We start from the raw sequence: 21,704 nt of genomic DNA, 5'->3' as shown, positions 1-21,704 counted from the left end.
ACAAATTGCTTCCTTCAAATTCACTTAGTTGTACAAAACTTTAATATTGCTGAAGACTGGGCAAGGGACAGGAAGAGAAGAGACAGACAGCCATAGATATTTTGCCAAGGCTTTTTGTCTTGCAGTGGCAGTCATCAGGACTAACGCAAGTAACCCAAATTTCAAAATACGACTCAAATTGGCCAATTTGTTACCATGAAGCAAGCAACAGGTAACTTTTTAAAAAATAAATTCATTCATGCGTACGGATTTTGATCCGGTGACACTCAGATAGTGATATGGTTTCAAGTCAGGACAGTGACTCGCTTGAAGGGGTTCTTGCAAGTGGTGGTATTCCAATGTATCTGTTGCCCCTATCCTCAAAAGGCAGTGTTGTGGGTTTGAAAGGTTGTGTCTAATGGTGAATTTTGCAGCATTTTGTACATGGCGCCCACAGCCGTTTTTCAGTGTTGGTGGTGGAGGGTCTGAATGTTTGAGATATTTGTGGAACGATAAACTTCCCAAACTCCAGTGACAAGTGGTGTCCCACAGGGTTCAGTGTTGGGGCCGCAGTTGTTCACTTTATATGTTAATGACCTGGATGAAGGGACTGGAGGCATTCTGGCGAAGTTTGCCGATGATATGAAGACAGGTGGACAGGCAAGTAGTGCCGAGGTGAGGAGGCTGCAGAAAAATTTAGACAGTTTAGGAGAGCGGTCCAGGAAATGGCTGATGAAATTCAATGTGAGCAAATGCGAGGTCTTGCACTTTGGAAAAAACAATACAGGCATGGACTATTTTCTAAATGGTGAGAAAATTCATAAAGCAGAAATACAAAGGGACCTGGGAGTATTGGTCTGGGATTCTCTAAAGGATAACTTACAAGTAGAATCCGTGATTAAGAAAGTGAATGTAATGTTGTCACTTATCTCAAGAGGGTTGGAATATAAAAGCAATGATGTGCTTCTGAGACTTTATAAAGCTCTAGTTAGGCCCCATTTAGAATACGGTGTCCAATTTTGGGCTCCACACCTCAGGAAGGACATACTGGCGCTGGAGCGTGTCCAGCGGAGATTCACACAGATGATCCCTGGAATGGTAGGTTTAACGTACAATGAACAGCTGAGGATCCTGGGATTGTATTGATTAGAGTTTAGAAGGTTGCGGGGAGATCTAATAGAAACTTACAAGAAAACGTATGGCTTAGAAAGGGTGGATGCTGGGAAGTTGTTTCCGTTAGGCAGGGAGACTAGGAACCGTAGGCACAGCCTTAAAATTAGAGGGGGTAAATTTAAAACGGAAATGAGGAGACATTTCTTCAGCCAGAGAGTGGTGGGTCTGTGGAATTCATTGCCTCGGAGCGCAGTGGAGGCTGGGACATTAAATGTCTTCAAGGCAGAGATTGATAAATTCTTGATCTCAAGGAATTAAGGCTATGGGGAGAATGCAGGGAAGTGGAGTTGAAATGCCCATCAGCCATGATTAAATGGCAGAGTGGACTCGATGGGCCAAAAGGCCTTACTTCCACTCCTATGTCTTATGGTCTTAAGCTCCTTGGCAATTCAAATAAGGATACAAGGTTTTAATGTATTTATTCCATTTGTAGATAATGCGTTCTTGCATACGAATGCATGCTGTTTTTATAAACTGAAAATGTGCCACATTGAGGTCAATTGTTTTCTTAAGTCAGTTGTTAGTGCAGCTATTGGCATACTCAGGATTATCCAGCAACTAGGCCCATTTACAAAGTTAAACTAACAGTAAGACATTTTGTTTTGGTCAAGTATGCTCTGTACTCTGCCTATTATGAACAACTAAACATGGTTTGATTTGATTAGCTAGTTATGAGAACACATGGCCCATGGACCTGCCAATATACCCGCACTGAAATTCTTTATCCGACTGCTGATGCGATGCCAGGTGCACAGACAAGCTGTAGAAAATAACTAATTGAGGATAAACAAACTGGTATAATGATACAGTCCTGAAGCTTTAGGAGTTTATATTTAAGTTTAAATTTAGGACTAAGAGTAGAAGTGGTTAAGTGCTGTAACATCTATGTGCGAAAGTCTCATTTTCAGAAATTATCAGAATTTTTGGCGGCACGGTGACCGTGGTTAGCACTGCAGCCTCACAGCACCAGGGACCCAGGTTTGAATCCAGCCTGGGGTAACTGTCTGTGTGGAGTTTGCACATTCTCCCCGAGTCTGCGTCGGTTTCCTCCCACAGTCCAAAGATGTGCTGGTTAGGTGGATCGGCCATGCTAAATTGCCCGTAGTGTTCAGGGGTGCATGGGTTATAGGGGATGGGTCTGGGTGGGATGGTCCAAGGGGCGGTGTGGACTTGTAGGGCCGAAGGGCCTGTTTCCACACAGTAGGGGATCTAATCTAATCTTATCATTCATTCAGAAATTATCAAAGCGGACTATATTTCCAATGTGTAAGGAATGAAGCAGTAACACAATTAATTGAAGTGAAACATCATTTGCCAACATGCATTGGGAACATAAACAAATCACATCTGAGTAAATAAATCAGCATTACCTGCCCTTCGTTATGGGATGATGGCATGTTTTGGATGTAAAGTGAATCTTTTCATGGTTACGAAGTCCTGCCAGAGCTTTAAAAAGCCGTGTACATTGCCCACAACGATATCCTTCCACTGCGGCACTGTCCTTCACTGTACTCTCCAAGTATGTTTCTTTCACCCGAGAAGTAGGATCTCCCCTCAACACCTCATTTCCTGTTGTCTTAAGGTGTGTAAAATGGCATTAAATTTTCCAGGAAGTAACTAAGAGGGATGTTTTATACTGCACTCTTAAAATATCTAAAATTTGCAGTTTAATGCTCCTATTGTACGCAAAAACTTCTCATATCAAGCAAAAAATGACTCCCCTTGACATCAAGGCAGTGATTGATCACATGATGTCAAAGACCTCTAAATCTGGGTCAATATGAAGCAAGAGGGAAAACACTCCACTGCTCAGAGTCATATCTGTTGTATATGGGTCTAAAACAGTTACTACTAAGGAGTGGGCAAAAAACCTAGGTCCTCAAAGAATAGACATTTCGGCCTCTACAAAGTCTCAGTAAAAATAACTAATTGCTGTGATAAACATAAATTATGCTGATAACATGCACTAAAGCATGGGTGCAATCTGCCCTCCCTGGAGTAGATGAGGGAAAATAACTGCATGCATTTGTTCTGTTGACAAAATTAGCTCTTTCTTCCCAGTTCTGCAATTAAACGCTGGATGAGAAAGTCCATGGGCATGTTTCTCAATTCTCCAGCAATTAAAACCCTTAAGTGGGCAATTAATGTCAGTTCAAGGGCCTCAACTTGCCCCCCAACTGATCACCTACCTCTCTAGTGAGAAAGGAAGGTGACTACTTGCCTAATTGGAAAACCATGGCAACCTATGGCCGAGTGGTATTATTGCTGATCCAGAGATCCAGATATGTGTTCTAGGGACCCAGATTCGAATTCCACCATGGCAGATGGATGTGAATTCAATAAATATCTGGAATTAAGAATTTAATGATGACCATAAATCCATTGTCAATTGTTGGAAAAACCCACCTGGCTCATTAATATCCTTTAGGGAAGGAAATCTGCCATCCTTTCCTGGTCTGGCCGACATGTGATTCCAGACGCACAGTAATGTAGTTGACTCATAACTGCCTTCTGGGCAATTTGGGATGGGCTGCATAGCAGTGACACCCTCATCCCATGAATGAATAAATAAAAAATAAACAGATTTGGGGACTTTTGATTTCCCCAGATATTGACAATTGGAGGTATGGATTACTGGGCAAGAGGGTGGCTTCTGAGAGGAAAAAAAAAATCATCCCGCACCCAACACGACCAAAAATAAAACCAAAAATTTACCTTCACCACTGACCACACTCAGGCTGAAGCTTAGAAAAGGGAACATTACATCCTATATTTTGTTGACATTATTGAGACATAATGTTGAGAGACATTATTCTACTTAAATCAGTGCATTTAAAAGAAAAATAGAATCCCTACAGCATGAAACAGGCCATTTGGTCCAACTGTCCACTCTGAAGAGCATCCCACACAGACCCAGCCCCCCACCCTATCCCAGTAACCCTGCATTTCCCAAGACCAATCCATCGAGCTTGCAGATCCCTGAACACTATTGGCAATTCAGCACTGCCGATCCACTTAACCTGCACATCTTTGGAAATAAGAAAACCAAAGAACCCAGAGGAAACCCAAGTAGGCATGGGGAGAATGTGCAAACTCCACACAGTCACCCAAGGGTGGAAGTGAACAAGGGTCCCTGGCACTGTGAGACAGTAGTGCGAACCACTGAACCACTATGCCACCCCATTCATTGTGATGATTATGGCTTCAGTGGTAGCAACTGTGAATTCTTCCTCAGCCAAACTACACTAGATAGGACTTGTACTTCCCTACACCAAAGAGGATTAAGGCAGCAACCTTTCTTACAAGCGGCAGCTTGCACAGCATAGTGAACTGGCACATCTATTCAGCAATATTGAGCACAAAGAAACAGGGCTGCTGTTGAAAGCCATTTGCTCCCAGTCCCTAGACTTCTCTGCAGGGGTTCCTGGCCCAACTATCAGCTGCTTCATCAATGAACTTCCGCCTATCAAAGTCAGACAAAGGAACGCTCAACGATCACTGCAGTGTTCATTTATGACTCTTAGGATACTCAAGTAGTTACAGTCCATATTAGCAAGACCTGGAATACATTCAAGATTGGGATGACAAACAGCAAATAAGTTCTGTACCATATAGTTTCAGGAAATCACTGATGAAAGAGAATTTAACCCATCTCCCCATTCATGTTCAACAGCATTTCTGTTGCAGAATCTTCCAATAACAACATGGAGGGGTTACTATTGATGAGAAACTTAACTGGACCATCCATATGAATATTATAGCTGCAAAAGATATTATAGAAAGAACATTGTGATGAGTAACTTCCCTCCTGATTCCTAAAAGACAGTCTACCATCAGTAAAGTAGAAGTCAGCGTTGCAATGCAAAAATTTTGATTTGGTTGGTACCGTGCAGTAATCTAGAGTCAATCCACCACTTTTAAAACATTTACTCTCTCCAACACCAGTACAGGTAGCTGGGTGCATTACACACAAGAAAGGTGTGTTGCAGCAACCTGCCAACACTTCTTTGACAGCACCTTCCAAACCTGTGACCTCTACCACCCAGAAGGACATAGCAGGAGATACAGCACTTGTAAGTTCCTCTCCAAGCAACACATCACCTTGATGTGGAACTAAATCATTGCTCCCTCACTGTGGCTGGGTCAACATCTGGAATTTCTTCAGGGTATACATACAGCAGCCCAAGGTGGTGGCTCATTATTATCTTCAAGGGCAAACGGGGATAGACAGGAAATACTGGCCTTATCAGCAATGCCCAAAAGAAAATAATCATATGTGCTCTGCTCAAAACAGGTCCTTGGTTCATAATCCTCTCCAATATCTGCGTCCTCTACCAGTCTTTTCCTTTCCCAATATCTTCCTACAATTTTCACATAACTCAGAATAGGTAGTTTTGATTATGATCATCCAACTTGAGGTTTTCCCACTCCAGCTCCTCTCAAGATATGCTCTGCACAGCCTCTGCCTAAGTTTAGGAAACATGCTTATTTGCTCTTTGTTCTTAGAGCCTTTTCATCCGTTAAGTTTTCTGTCCAGCTGACCTTTTCCCATTCTTCTCCAAATCCACATTTCAAAAGCTATTTGATAAGTTGGACTCCACTTTCCATTGGTTCCAAATCTCTCATCCATCCAAAACAACACTCCAAATTAATATCTTCACACTGAGAGCAAAATAATTCTAATGCTAGAGATCTGAAACAGAAACAAAGTGCTGGAGAAAACCAGCAAGTCTTGCTTCACCTGTGGAGAGCTCCAAACAAGAGTCACATTGGGCTAAATTAATTTAGGATATTTGGTTGGCACAAAGGGTCTGTTTCTGTGCTACTCATCTCCATGTGTTTCTCACTGCATTGATGCTGCCAGAGTGGCGTTTCTCCTGTACCTTGATATTATTTAGATAATGAGGAAGCTTTGCTAGCATGGGATGGAATACGTACCATAGCAAGAAATTATACAGTCATATAGCCATTCGGCCCAACTTATCCATGCCGACCACGTTTCCCAAACTAAACTAGTTCCATATGCCTGCGCTTGGCCCATATCCCCCTAAACCGTTCCAATTCTTGTACCTGCCCAAATGTGTTTTAAATACAGTAATTGTACTCACCTCTGTCACTTCGTTCCATGTACTGTTGTGGAGTTGGGTAGACTATATGTGGATTGGAAGAAGGATGTTAGGATTTGAAGTTTGTAAAATAAGGGGTGGGGGAAAAGAACAAAAAAAAAGTGTATGGTCCCTTTAAAAGATTGTGCTTTTTCTGTGCTCAGATTAAAAAAAAAGCCTTTGGGCAGCTTGAAGGTTGCAGGTGCATAGACAGCTTCTGAAATCAAAACATTTATATCAAGGACTATATGGTTAGCAATCCAGGGAGCCGTTTTGTTCTGTTAGCAAGGCAACCAGCTTGAATTTCAGCCAAATTATTTAAACCTGACGGGTTTGACAACATAGGACCAATCCTATTGTAAGAAATTGATATGTAAATGGTATAAACAAAGAAGGTATTTGAAAATTGGTATGAGAGCAATTGTCAACTGATAGAGTCAATTACCATCAGCTCTAAAAAGAAAATCACTGGCTCTCATAGAATTCTAAGCATTCAGTGTAACCATCATCTAACCAAAAGGTACAATGGCACTCTGAGCTAATATTCCTGATGCAGGAATTCGACGGAGTAAGGCGTTCCTCACTGAAGATCAGCAGATAAAACACAGTTCCAGAAGACGTATCCTGGCTGTAATTGAGAGATTAATTTTTAATATTTTGATTTCTGTAAGTGGAACTTATATTTATTGCAACAGCGCACCATTAGAATTTTGTTTTATTTGGGAATAGTTAGTTGTAAAAGGGGAATTATTTGATTTGTTAATGGTTCAATTAATTTGTTCACTGTTAGAGTTAGATAAATAAGTTGTTACTTGTTGATTATAGTGAAGAGTTCATGTCATTTAACATGTCCTTTATAACAGCTTAAGAGTGAGAGGAAGGTTATACAATTTTTCACATTTCTTTTAACAGATTATAGGGCGAGGCAAGCATCTCTGGGCATTTCAGTTATCAGAGGTGGGGTGGGGGGGGGTTCAACCTCCATGTTGTAACAATTTGCACCACCCTCTAAGAAAAAGTTGCCCCTTGTCTCCCTTTTAAATCATTCCCCTCTCATCTTAAACCTATGCCCTCAAATTTTGGACTCCCCTACCCTGGGGAAAAGGCCTTGGCTATTCACCCTATTCACGTCCCTCATGATTTATAAACTTCTAAAAAGGTTAACCCTTAGCCTCCTATGCTCCAGGGAGGAAAGTTCCTGCCTATCCAGCCTCTCTTATAACTACAGCCTTCCAGTCTTGGTAACATGCCTGTAAGCTATTTTTTTGCACCCGTAGCAGTTTAATAACATCCTTCCTATAGCAGGGTGAACAAAATGGCATGCAGTGGTCCAAAAAAAAGCCTTACCAATGTCTTGTACAGCCATAACATGACATCCCAACTCCTGTTATCAATGCTTTGACTGATGAAGGCAAGCATGCCAAATGCCTTCTTCACCACCTTGTCTACCTGTGACACCACTTACAAGGAACTATGTACCTGCACCTCTAGGTCCCTCTGTTCGATAACACTCTTCAGGGCCATAACATTAACTTTTTAGTCCTGCCCTGGTTTGTCTTACCCAGATGCATGCACCCGCATTAAACCCCATCTGCATTCCTGGGCCTACTGGCTCAATTGATTTAGATCCTGTTCTATTTTTCGACAACCTTCTTCACCGTCCACTATACCACCAAGTTTGGTGTCATCCGCCAACTTACTAACCATGCCTCCTATATTCTCACTCAAATTGTTTATATTAAATGATAGACAACAGTGGACCCAGCACTGATCCTTGCAGCACACCACTGATCACAAGCTTCCAGTCTGAACAACAATCCTCTACCACCACCCTCTGTCTTCTACCATCATGCCAATTTTGTATCCAATTGGCCAACTCTCTCGATCACATGTAACTAACCTAACTACAGGTAGTTCTCCTATAAGGCAACACCCGCGTTCTTGCACTATAGAAAATCACATCATAGGGAAAAAACAGGAAAAGAAAAATCACTAAGCCTGTACAGCAGAAAGTTCACATTATACAAAGTGTCTGCTATTCATCAATCGTGTTACAGGCAATTTGCATCAACAAAATACACATTATAACAGAACTACCCGTAACCAGTCTACCAAGGCTTCTATTGTGCTAAAAGCTTAAGTTCCTGGCTGCTAGAGTGCAGTCTTAGTGAGAGAAAGGCTCTCTCTTGAAAATCAAAAGGGGCAGATTGTTTCTTCTGGACTGGAAACAGGCAGGATTTAAGAATAATAGCCATTTCTCTGAATTGCATTCTTGCTAAAGGAGGTGTTGTGAGATGCTGTGAGATGTTGCCTACATTGGAACAATTGATGATTAGCATCATCATCTTAACTATTTCAATTGAGTTAAATCCATGCCAGTTCTTTTCATTTGTATTTTACTTGTGTTAAGAATGAAGTGTGTTTTGCTAAAGCCTAGCAGTGGACCAACTGAATTACATGTGGAACACAATGCCAGAGTCCATCATGAAGGATGAAATAGCACAGCATTTAAAAATACATTATAGAATGAAGTAGAGTCAGTATGGCTTCGTATCTGATCAACGTATTTGCAAGGTAACAGGCACAACAGACATACAGAAGCAGCAGATTTAATATATCTGGATTTCCAGAAAACATTTGATGAGGTGCCATACGTTACTTAATAAGAGCTCACAATATTGGGGTAGTATATTAGCATGGATAGAGGATTGGTTAACTAATAGAACACAGAGTTGGGATCAGTGGTATTTCCAGGATGGAAATCTAAAACAAAGGCACAAGAACAGTGTCAGCAGCAGTGGACTGGGAAATGAGTTTAGTAGCAAGGATTGTTAATGAACAATGACAGATGTTAAAGAACATAGTTCATGACAAAAGATCTCTCTCGTTCTCTCTCTCTGACTTAGATGAGGAGGGGGAATGTACTATAGCAAAGTTTGTGAATGATACAAAAAACAGGTCAGAAGGCAGGAGGTGTGAAAAACACAAAAATAAACAATAGCACAGAGGAATATAGTCAGGCTAAGTAAGTAGGCCAAAATTTGGCAGATGGAATACAATGTGGGAAAATGAAGTTATGTACTTTAGCAGGGAAAGGGAAAAAAAAGCTGAATATTAGATAGGAGGAGAAAGACTACAGAAAGCTAGAGAACAGTGGGATTTGGAAGTCCTCACTCATAAATCACAGAAAAGCTAGCATACAAGTTCAGCAGGTATTGAAAATTGGCCTTTATACTCTATTCACTTTGAAATAAAAGTATGGAATCTTGACAAAACTTTACAACACATTAGTTGGACCATACCTGGAATACTGGGAACAGTTTTGGTCTCTTTCCCTAAGGAAAGACATACTGGCATTGAAAGCATTCCGGAAAAAAGGTTCACTAGGTGGATCGCAGGTATGGAGGGATTATTTTATGAGGAGAGGTCAAATAGGTTGGACATGTACTCATTGAAGTTGAGAAGAAAGGGTCAACCTTACTGAAACATGTACAATGCTTAGGAAATTTGACAGTATATATATGAATAGGTTATCTTCCCTTGTGGGACAGTCTAAAACTAGAGTGCATAATCTTAGCATCAGGGATGCCTTGTTAAGGGAAAAAAATTTCAGAAAAAATTTCTGTCAAAAGGTGGTGACTCTGTGGAATTCTTTAGTGCTGATGGCTGTAAAGGCTGGGTCTTTAATTACATTCAAGGGCAAGACAGACTTTTAAATCAGTAAGGGAATCAAGGGTTTTATTTCACACATAATGCAAGTGCTTTGTTGTATAAGAGGCAGAAATATTTCCAGGTGTAGAAAGCGGTGCACAAGGATTTGCAGTCCAGTAATTAAACTCACATCAATTTTGATCTTATATTCATTTCCAGTTCTGTATTTAGCAAACCGTATACAAATCACGAACAAGCACTCAGCCATTTGAAATACATGGCATCGATGAGGCAATTATTTAAACATATCTAGTTCTACAAATGCCTTTTATATCTCAGAATGCTGTTTCAAGAATCATTCTTGTTGCGGTTCTAAGATATTCTATTTTTGATGGAGTGCAACAATCATTCTTGCTACTCTAAAGCTCATCCTACTAATACAAGCTGCATAAAGTTAGCTCATGCTACTTAATTTACAATCCTATAACTTCAAGCTGCCTCCTCATTTGAAATAACAAAGTGTAGAGCTGGATGAACACAGCAGGCCAAGCAGCATCAGAGGAGCAGAAAAGCTGACATTTCAGGCCTTGGCCCTTCTTCATTTCTGATGAAAGGTCTAGGCCCAAAACATCAGCTTTTCTGCTCAGCCTGCTGTGTTCATCCAGCTCTACACTTAGTTATCTCAGATTCTCCAGCACCTGCAGTTTCCATTATCTCTCTTCATATCAAAATAACTGTTTAACACAGAATGGGTATTTGCAACAAAATACCAACAACAGCAATGTCCTTCTCTATCACTGCTTATTATGATTAATTACATGAGCACATTCATCTTTATTCATTTCAATGATCTGCCTAAAATCTCCCTTCTCCAAATTACTATCCACATAAACAGGCAAGAGAGGTAACTCAGCGCATTATGCTTATGTTAACTCTCGAAGAAGAACTCACCTAGGGCCATTGCAGATCCTAACAACCTGCTGTGCAAAATGGGTTTTCCTTATATTGCTGTTGCTTCTTTTGCAAATCACCTTAAAATGTCATCCACTACTACTGGATCCTTATGCCTATGGGAATAATTTTGGCCTGTCTACTTCACTAGACCCCTCATGATTTTGAATACTTCTATCAACTCATCCGTTCCTGGGAGAACAGCCCCAACTTCTTCAACATCCAACTTCTGAATTTAGCCATTCCTGGAATCATTTTTGGGATTCTTTTCATTTTGATAAGTTACAGAGAAGGGGTCAAATTTTGGGAACTCAGAAGTGTTATCCGCTCATAGGCCAAATGATTTTGACAGAGGTTACCCTCAGCAATTGGCAAGAAACTGTGGCTCCTAGATCTTTATACAATAAACCATTTGAAGCCAAATAGGGACAGCTTTAGATTGCTAGGGCATTGGGAGCATTTCCAGGGAAGTGGGACCTATACAAGTCGAATATGTTACATCTGAACAGGAATGGGACCAGTATCCTCATGGGAAGGTTTATTAATGCTGTCAGGATCCAATTTAATTTAAATCTACCCTAAGTAATTCAGAAGGAAGAGCAGCCAAAATATGCTTAGAAGGTAAGGACTGATTAGGGATAGACAACATGGCTTTATGCGCAGGAAACACAGAATCTCACGAACTTGATTGAGTTTTTTAAGTTACAAAGACAATTGATGAGGCGGAGCAGTGAATGTTGTCTATATGGACTTCCACAAGGAGTTCGACAAGGTTTGGCATGGTAGACTGGTTAACAAGATTACATCACTTGGAATCCAGGGAGAGCTAGCTATTTGTATACAAAACTGATTTTAAAGGTGGGAGATAGAGGGTGGTGGTGGAGGGCTGTTTTGCAGACTAGAGGCCTGTGACCAGCAGCGTCCTGCAAGGATGAGTGCTGGGTCCCTTGCTTTTCGTCATTAGTATAAATGATTTGGATGGGAATATAGTAGGTATGTAATAATGCTGTCATTTTAAGAGATTTAAGAGTTAAGACCACTTGAGAACACAGCTTGGAAGGCCTAGGGTTTTTTTTTAAATGCAGCCTGAATGAGTGTAGCCAACTATCTCAGATCAGAATTTAAGTAGAATCACAAGCAATTGGAGTTGCAATAGAGTTGGAAGCTACGTTCAATGTCTGCTTGCCTGCTGCTGCTCTCTGAAACTTTCTCCCTGGATGGGAACTGCATGCACAAAACGGTGTTGGAATTTTCCTTTTTGCCAAGGGGTATGTTTATGGGCTACCACTGAATCCCCCACCCACACTTCGAAAAATCTGACCACAGCACTGTGTTCCTCCTCCCAGTTTACAAGCAGAGGCTGGGACAGGAGAATCCTTCGTGAAATGAAAGCGTCCGGTCCGAGGCGGCTCAAGAATGTCTCCGGGACTCCTTGGACTTGGTGGATTTGACTGTGTTCAAGTGTTGAATAGAAAAACTAGGCAAGTATCCCACCACCGTCACCGATTTCATTCACAAATGCATAGAGGACTTTGTACCAAAGAAGTCAAACTGACTGTTCCTCAACTGTAAACCTTGGGTGAACCAGAAAATCCACTCACTACTGAAGACCAAAGATGCAGCATTCAAGTTGGGTGACCTGGACCAATATATAAAAAAATCCAGATATGACCTTTGCAAAGCTGTCAGGGAGGCCAAGAGGCAGTACTGGGCCAATTTAGAGGCCCAGAGCTATCAAACAGACTCCTGGCAAGGTCTAAACGACATTATGGGATACAAAATGCAACAGTGTAAGATTGTAATAAAGACACATCCCTTCCTACACGCTCAATGCTTTCTATGCTCAGTTTGAGCGGAATACCAGTGTGATGACACCTGTTCCCTTAGTCATCACTTCAGAGGTCCAGAACATCTTCCTGGGAGTCAACCCTAGGTAAGTATAAAGCCCAGGCAGCGTCCCCAGCCAAGCACTTAGATCCTGTATCTACCAACTGGCAGAGGTATACATCAACATCTTCATCTCCCTCCTACAGGCTGATGTCTCCACCTGCTTCAAGACCATCATCATCCCCATATCCAAGAAAACACATGCAATGTGCCTTAATGACTACTGTCCAAAAGCTCCAAATTCAATAATCATGAAGTGCCAAGGGGAGCTAGTCATGACCCACTTCAACTCCAGTTTCCCAACCTGTGTCGATTCCCTACAGTTTGCCTACCATTGTAACAAGTCCACTGACAATGCCATATCCCTAGCCCTGCACTAATCCCTGGAACATCTGGCCAAAGATACCTACGTCAGATTCCTGCTTGTAGACTACAGTTCCGCCTTCAACAACTTTATCCCTTCCAGACAATCTCAAAACTGTGTGACCTTGGTCTGGGCTCTGTCCTCTGCAACTGGATCCTCAGCTTTCTGACCTACAGGCTGCAGTAAGGATAGGTAACTGCGCCTCCTCCATACTAACACTCAACATTGGAGCCTCCCAAGGATGCATTCTCAGCCCCCTACTGTAAGCCATAGGTGTATGCGGAGGTGTTGCCAAATTCCCAGTGAACACCATCTACAAGTTCATTGTAGTGGCATGGATATCTAACAGAGGAGTCAAAATACATCATGGATATAATCGAGGGCTTGGCGACATGAGGCAAAGAAAACAAATCAGTTTCTCAACTTTGGCAAAACTAGTGAACAGATCATCATTCTCCTTTCTTTCTGAAGTCAAGCCCCCATCTACATCAACAGAACTGAGGTGGAGCATGAACAGCATCAAGTTCCCCAGAGTGGCAATAACTGACAACCTGTCCTGGACTTCCCATGTAAATGCAACAGTCAAGGCACAACAATCCCCCTTCTTTCTTAGGCAGTTCAGAAAATTTGGTATGTCCAGAAGGTCCCTCACCAACTTCTACAGATGCACCACAGAAAGCATACTGTCCGTGTGCATAATGGACTGGTATGGCAACTGCTCTGCCCAAGACTGTAAGAAACAACGGAGGCATAGCCCAGGCCAACACAGAAGTCAACCTTCTAACTGTGGACTCTATTTACATGGCTTGCTGATGCAGAAAAGGCAGCCAACGTCATTGAAGACCCATCGCACCTGGGAGATGGCCTCTTACAACCTCTTCTATCAGGCAGAAAATGCAGAAGCCTGGACACTTACATAAGTAGGTTCAGGAACAGCTTCTTTTCGACCATGATCAGAATGTTGAATGACATTCAACTAGTGGAACCTACAATGTAACCTATACACCTCTAAGTCTTTTTGATCTGTACGTACTTTGCTTGCTGGGATCTGCCTGTACCAGTCACAAACAAAGCTTTTCACTGTATTTAAGTACACTTGAAAATTAAAAAAAGTCAATATGGGATGTCAATCAAGATAAGTTATTCTAAATTCCTCTTTCTTTGGTAGTATTTTAACTACAGTGTTTAAATAAGTTGTGTTTTGCTTAACGTGAAGTTGTTTGACCACTCGCATTACATCTGGACAGTCACTTCACATTGGACTTAAAAAAAAATTAGGTCTTCTTAAATTATTTTGAGGGGGGCTGGTCCACAACAAGTATTGTTAGTAAGTTGCAGATGACACCAAAATTGGTGGTAAAGTGGGCAATTACCTCTGAGTACAATGGGACCTTGATTAGATGGGCCAACAGCCAAGAAGTGGCAGATGGAGTTTAAATTTAGATAGATATGCAGTGTTGTATTTTGGTAAGGCAAATCAGGGCAGGACTCATACACTTGATGATAGGGTCCTGGGGAGAGTTCCTGAAAAATGAGGTGTGGAGGTGCAGGTTCATAGTTCTTCAAAAGCAAAGTCACAGATAGTCAGGATAGTGAAGGAGGAGTTCGGTTTGCTTGCCTATTTTGGTTAGTGTATTCAGTATAGGAGTTGGGAGGTTATGTTGCAGCTGTACAGGACATTGGTTAGGTCAAGTTTGGAATACAGCATTCAATTCTGATCCCCCTGCTATAGGAAGGATGTTGTGAAATATGAAAAAGTGCAGATGCAGAAAAGATCTGCAGGTTGGATAGTGTGAGCTATAGGGAGAGGCTAAAACAGATTGGGGCTATTTTCCTGGGAGCATAGGAGACCAAGGGTAACCTTATTGATGTTTAGAAAATCACGAGGGGCATGGATAGGGTGAAACAGCCGAAGTCTCTTTTCTCGGGGAGGGGAGTCCAAAACTAGAAGACGTAGGTGCATGGTGAGAGGGAAAAGATTTATAAGGGAACTAAGGGACAACTTTTTCATGCAGACGGTGGTATGTATATGCAGTGAGCTGCCACAGGAAGGGGTAGAGGCTGGTACAATTACAACATTTAAAAGACATCTAGATGGGTGCATGAATAAGAAGGGTTTAGAGGGATATGGGCCAAAAGCTGGCAAATGGGACTAGATTAATTTAGGAAAGCTCATCAGCATGGATGAGTTGGACCAAAGGGTCTGTTAACTATACTGTACAAGCCTGACTCTAAATTAAAATGCCTGACAGAGAGTCCGGAAGGCAGTGGAAAAAAAAGTTCAATCAGGCGAACTGGAATACATGTTCATGTAAGGAGCTGGCAAGTGTCTAAATATGGGAGCATTTTAGAGACATTTAGGAGAGTTGCAGGAAAAGAGAAGGGTGGACTGAGATTAAAAGCTCTAAAAAGAGGAGAAAGAATAATTTTACTACAATAAGATTTGCTCATTTGGACTGGGAACAGCTCCTTAGATAAAGCTGTATCAGAACATTCAACAAGGAAACAAGGGTACAGGATAAATATGTCCCCATGAAGGTAAATGCTGGGATCATGACCAGATATCTTGGACATTAAGAGACAAAATAAAATGTAGGATTAAGGGGAAAAAAGGAGAATCTTACGACAGGCACTGAGGGATCAATGCTGCAATCCCTAGAAGAATACAAAAGGGAGTTTGAAATTAGGAGAACTAAGAGTATAAGTGAAAAAGCACTGGTGGAGTAATAAAAGAAAATCTTACGGGGTTTTCTTAAAAAATAGTACCGCTATGGTATCTATAAACGTGTTCCAGAAGATGTGGGAACCATCCTCAAATGATGAGTCTACAGTCCTCATAGTGGAAAAGGATAATGCAGGTATAGTCACGAGGGTATGGAGGACTGTGAAATTTTACAAAACAAAAAGAGACACACAGAACAGGGAGCAGGATGAACAGACAGAAAGAGAGGGAGGCAGTGGGAACAAGAGAGACACACAGACAGAAAGAGAGGGAGGCAGTGGGAACAAGAGAGACACACAGACAGACGAACACGCAGAGACAGAAAGAAAGAGAGAGGCAGAGGAGGTACTATACGCTCAGCAGTCTTAAAACTGGATAAATTCAATAGCTTAGATGAGATGAATCCAGATTATTGAAGGTAAAGGAAGAGATGTCAGGAGCACTGGTAGCAATTTTCAGATCCTCTCTCACCACTGGTGAGGTGTCAGAGGAATGGAGGACTGAAAATTGTCCCGTTATTAAATAAAAGGAGGAAGGGATAGACCATGAAATTATAGATCAGTCACGCAAACCTTGGAGGTGGAAAATTATCAGAAAGAATTCTTAGGGACAGAATAGATCTGTACTTTGGGATATGGATTAATCAGGGATCATGATCATGTATTTATTAAGGAAAGATGACATTTGAGAACACAAAACATTGACATTTGTACATAAGGAGCAAGAGGGTAACTAGAGAAAGTTGGCCCACTCAAGGACAAAAGAGGGGAAGTTATGCGAGAAGTCACACAAAATGAGTGAGATTCTTAATGAGTATTTTGTGTCAGTATTCACCAAGGAGAAGGAAATGGAGGTCAAGTCGGCATAAGTAGGTGTGGCGGGGGAAGTGTTGGGTATTCTAAAAGGCATTAGGGTGGACAAGTCCCCAGGTCTGGATGGGATCTATCCCAGGTTACTGAGGGAAGCGAGAGAGGAAATAGCCAGGGCCTTAACAAATAATCTTTGCAGCATCCTTGAGCACAGGTGAGGCCCTGGAGGACTGGAGAATTGCTAACGTTGTCCCCTTGTGTAAGAAGGGTAGCAAGGATAATCCAGGTAATTACAGACCAGTAGCCCAATGTCAGTGGTAGGGAAGCTGCTGGAGAAGATACTGAGGGATAGGATCTATTTACATTTGGAAGAAAATGGGCTTATTAATGATTGGCAGCACGGTTTTGTGCAGGGAAGGTCATGTCTTACCAACTTGATAGAATTCTTTGAGGAAGCGACACAGTTGATAGATGAGGGAAGGGCTGTAGATGTCATACACAGGGTCTACAATAAGGTGTTTGATAAGGTTCCCTACATTAAGCTGATGGAGAAAGTGAAGTCGCATGGGGTCCAGGATGTACTAGCTAGATGGATAGAGAACTGACTGGGTAAAGGGGAACAGAGGGTTGTAGTGGAAGAGAATTTCTCAAAATGGGGAACCATGACCAGTGGTGTTCCACAGGGATCAGTATTGGGACCACTGTTATTTGTGATAAACATAAATGATCTGGAGGAAGGTAGAGATGGTTTGATTAGTAAGTTTGCAGATGACACTAAGATTGTGGAGTAGCAGATGGTATAGGGGACTGTCTGAAAATGTAGCAGAATGTAGATAGATTGGAGAGTTGGGCACAGAAATGGCAGATGGAGTCAATCCAGGCAAATGCAAGGTGATGCATTTTGGAAGATCCAATTCAAGAGCGAACTATACGGTAAATGGAAAAGCCCTGGGGAAAACTGATGCACAGAGAGATCTGGGTGTTAAGGTCCATTGTACCCTGAAGATGGCAACACAGGTGGATACAGTGGACACGAAGGCATATGCCATGCTTTCATTCATTGGACGGGGTATTGAGTACAAGATTTGGCAGGTCATGTTACAGTTGTACAGGACTTTGGTTCGACCACATTTGGAATACTGCGTACAGTTCTGGTCGCCCACATTACCAAAAGGATGTGAGATAACAAAGCGTAGAGCTGGATGAACACAGCAGGCCAAGCAGCAGAGGAGCAGGATAGGTGATGTTTCAGGTTGAGATCCTTCTTCAGAAATGGGGGAGGGCAACGGGATTCTGAAATAAATATAGAGACAGAGACGGGAGGCAGATGGAACGTAGATAAAAGGAGCAGATAGGTGGACAGGAGACACACAAGTCAAAAGGGTCGGGTTGGAGTCAGTAAAAGGTGAATGTAGGTGGGGAGTTAGGGAGGGGGTAGTTTGGTCCAGGGAGGACGGAAAAGTCAAGGAGGCAGCATAAGGTTAGTGGGTAGGAGATGGGGATGGGGCTTGAGGTGTATCTGCCTCCCCCCTCTCCCTATTTATTTCAGAATCCCCTTCCCCTCCCCCATTTCTGAAGAAGGGTCTTGACCTGAAACATCACCTATCCTGCTTGGCCTGCTGTGTTCATTCAGCTCCACACCTTGTTATCTCAGATTCTCCAGCATCGGCAGTTCCTATGATCTCTGCATCAAAAAAATGTGGATGCTTTAGAGATGGTGCAGAGGAGATTCACCAGGATGTTGCCTGGCATGGAGGGCGCTAGCAATGTGGAGAGTTTGAGCAGATTAGGATTATTTACATTAGAAAGTCAGAGGTTGAGGGGGAGGCCTGATTGAGGTCTACAAAATCATGAGAGGTATAGACAGGGTGGATAGCAAGAAACACCCCCCCCCCCCCCCCACCCCAAAGAGTGGTGGACTCAATTACTAGGGGCCACGATTTCAAGGTGAGAGGGGAAAAGTTTAAGGGAGATATGCATGGAAAGTTCTTTATGTAGAGGGTGGTGGGTGTCTGGAATGCATTTCCAGTGGAGGTGGTAGAGGCGGGCACAATAACAACATTTAAGATGTATCAAGACAGATACATGAATGGGCAGGGAGCAGAGGGATACAGATCCTTGGAAAATAGGCGACAGGTTTTGATAGAGGATCTGGATCCACACAGGCTTGGAGGGCCAAAGAGTCTGTTCCTTTGTTCTTTGTTTGTTCTTGAGAAATTTAATTCAAATGTTTTGAGTACGTAACCAGGAGTGTTGGTGAGAGTATTTCATTTAATATGGTTTCAGTGGACTTTAACAAATTTTTGATAAAGTTTCTCATGGCAGACTGGTCAAGAAAGAAACAACATATGGGATTCAGTGTGAAGTGGCACAAACTGGCTGCGAGGCAGGAAGCAGAGGACAATAGTAGATGGAAATTTCTAGGACTGGAAGTCTGTTTCTAATGGGATTCCACAAGACTCAGTGCTGGGGGCCCTTGCTGTTTGTGATGTATGATTTGGGCTCAAAACATGTAAGGTATACTCAAGACATTCACAGACGACAGGTAAATTATTAGGGTGGTAAAATGAGCAGGACAGCCATAAATAGCAAGATCTTATCAATGTACTGGTCAAGCATGCTACTAGATTATAATTTCATCTGCTTGATTTTTCAAAATTTATCATTTTAAATATAGTTTTGGGGAATTTACAATTTTGTGCTTTTATAATTGATTGACACACCTATTTCAAGTTTCCAACATGGGAACTGTTTTGTGCGTGTGTAAATTTTCGTTCCAATCAGTGTAATGGGGGAAAAAAAACAAATTTCATGGAGGGCCTTGAACAAGTTAGGTGGTTGAGATAAAGAGAATGAACAAGGAGTTTTAAATAAAAATTGCTTTATAAATTTTGGAAAAGCTTTTGACAGTGAATGGAATTACACCTGTGAAATAAAAACAAAGTACTAAAGAAACTCAGCAGGTCTGATAGCAGTTGTGGTAAATACAGTTCTAAACATCTGTAATGTTGGATTCAAAACATTAACTGCTTTTCTCTCCACAAATGAGGTTAGAACAGCTAGGGTTCTTCAGCACTTTATTTCAGATTTCCACCTTCTGCACTATTTTGCTTTTATTTAGCAGAAATTATGCTGTTTTAATTCCTAACATTTAGCATGAGAAAATGCTTTCTCATTTGTTTTACCTGTAGGCATGTTTGAAATGGCCGTTCTCAAAGCTGTGGCCTCGGAGCACTCTAGTACACACTCTAGGATCTGGCCAACAACAACGTTAGTGCTTGCAATTCACAATATCAACAAAATGCTGAAACAGCAGCTGCAGCTGAATCAAGTCAAAAGTACTGAGTTCAATGTCGAAAAACTACTCAGAAATCTGTGCGTCAAATTAATAATTTCTAAATGAGTTCATGCAGCTTGGCTTTTGCTGAGTTTATCTTACTCTAAGTAGAATACAAAAAAATTCAGGTTAATTAGAACATCTGCTTATTTCATGAAGATTTGAGATCTCAGTATTTTTGCTTAAAATTTCTATGTTAAAACAATTTTGACAAAGCAAAATAAATAGCTGCAGTTACAACTTAAAACATAAAGGAGAAAGTAGCTTGAAAAAATTACCATACCCAAAACAAGCTGAAACTGACAAAGCCCTTGAGTATAGAGAAATTATGAAGGCTAAAAAGGGGCCATGAAATGTCTTTAGCAAAACAAGGTCAAGAAGAATCTCAAGGCTTTTTGTGCATATGTTAGAAGAAAGAGAGAGTTGCAAGGGAAATAGTAGGCTCCCTCAAAGACAAAGGGGAGGAAGTTATGCGTGGAGCCACAGCAAATGGGAGAGATACTTAATAAGTACTTTGTATCGGTATCGATCTAGGAAGAGGACAGGGCTGATGCTGATATCAGGGAAGAGTGTGAGAATGCTCTACAGAATGTCAATATATTAAAAGGAGGAAGTTTTGGTATCCTAAATTGCAGTAAGATTGACAAATCTCCAGGGCCAGATGGGATCTATCCCAGTTTACTATAAGAAGCAAGAGAAAAATAGCTGGGACAGTAGCAGATATCTTCACATCCTCCTTGACCACAGGCAAGATTCCAGAGAACTAGAGATTAGCTTGTTCCAGGAAATAATCCAAGAATTTACAGGCCAGTGAGTCTGACATCGGTGGTGAGGGAAGCTCTTGGAGAAGATACCGAGGGACAGGATATATGCACATCTGGAAGAAAATGGACTAGTTAGTGACAGGCAGCACGATTTCATTTGAGGAAGGTCACGTCTCACCAACCTGATCAAATTTTTTGAAGTGACAAAGATAATTGATGAGGAAAGAGCTGTGGATGTAGTTTATATGGACTTTAGTAAGTTGTTTATCAGTCCTACATGGCAGATTGGTACAAAAACTAAAATCATATGGGATTTGGGGTGGGCAAGCTGAATACAAAACTGGCTTGGTCACAGGAGATAGTGAGTAGTGGTGGGAGAGTGTTTTTTCAGAATAGAGACTGGTAACTAGTGGTGTTCCACAAGGATCAGTCTTAGGCCCTATGTTGTTCGTAGTATATATATATATATATATATATATATCTCTGGAGGAAAATGTGGGTGGTCTGATCAGTAAGTTTGCAGATGACACAGATTAGTACAATTAGCAACTGCACCAACGATTATGAAAGGATAAAGCAGGATAGAGATAGATTGGTAATGGGCACAGGAGTTAGAGTTAGGAGGATAGAGTTTAATCCTGACAAATATGTGAGGTGATGCACTTTGGAGGATCAAATTTAGTTGTAAATTACACTGTTAATGGCAGAACCCTTAGGAACATTAACATACAGACAGATCTGGGCACGCAGGTCCACAGTTCCCTAAAAGTGGCACAGTCAGCCAAAGTGATTATATGGCACGCTTACCTTCATCAGCTGGAGCATACAAGAGTTGATAAAACATGATGCAGCTAAATCAAACCTCTGTTAGGTCAAATTTGAAGTATTGTGTGCAGTTTTGGTTGTCACATCACTGGAAGGATACAGAAACTTTACAGAGTGTGTAAAGAAGGTTTACCAGG

At 41.6% G+C, this 21,704-nt stretch overlaps 1 protein-coding gene across 1 annotated transcript in view; it reads right to left on the bottom strand.

The window, feature by feature from the left end:
* The window catches only part of LOC125465955 (zinc finger protein 462-like), a 63,274-nt gene that overhangs the window by 38,626 nt on the left and 2,944 nt on the right, over positions 1-21,704 (bottom strand). The window contains exon 2 of the mRNA XM_048559989.2: positions 2,523-2,728. Coding sequence (XP_048415946.2) covers positions 2,523-2,728 — 206 coding nt within the window. The remainder of the gene's footprint in view (positions 1-2,522; positions 2,729-21,704) is intronic.

Source organism: Stegostoma tigrinum, chromosome 30 (assembly GCF_030684315.1).
Source record: "Stegostoma tigrinum isolate sSteTig4 chromosome 30, sSteTig4.hap1, whole genome shotgun sequence".
Taxonomy (NCBI): Eukaryota; Metazoa; Chordata; class Chondrichthyes; order Orectolobiformes; family Stegostomatidae; genus Stegostoma; species Stegostoma tigrinum.
The sequence above is the reverse complement of the archived record's forward strand: the minus strand, read 5'-3'. Positions and strand labels throughout refer to the sequence as shown.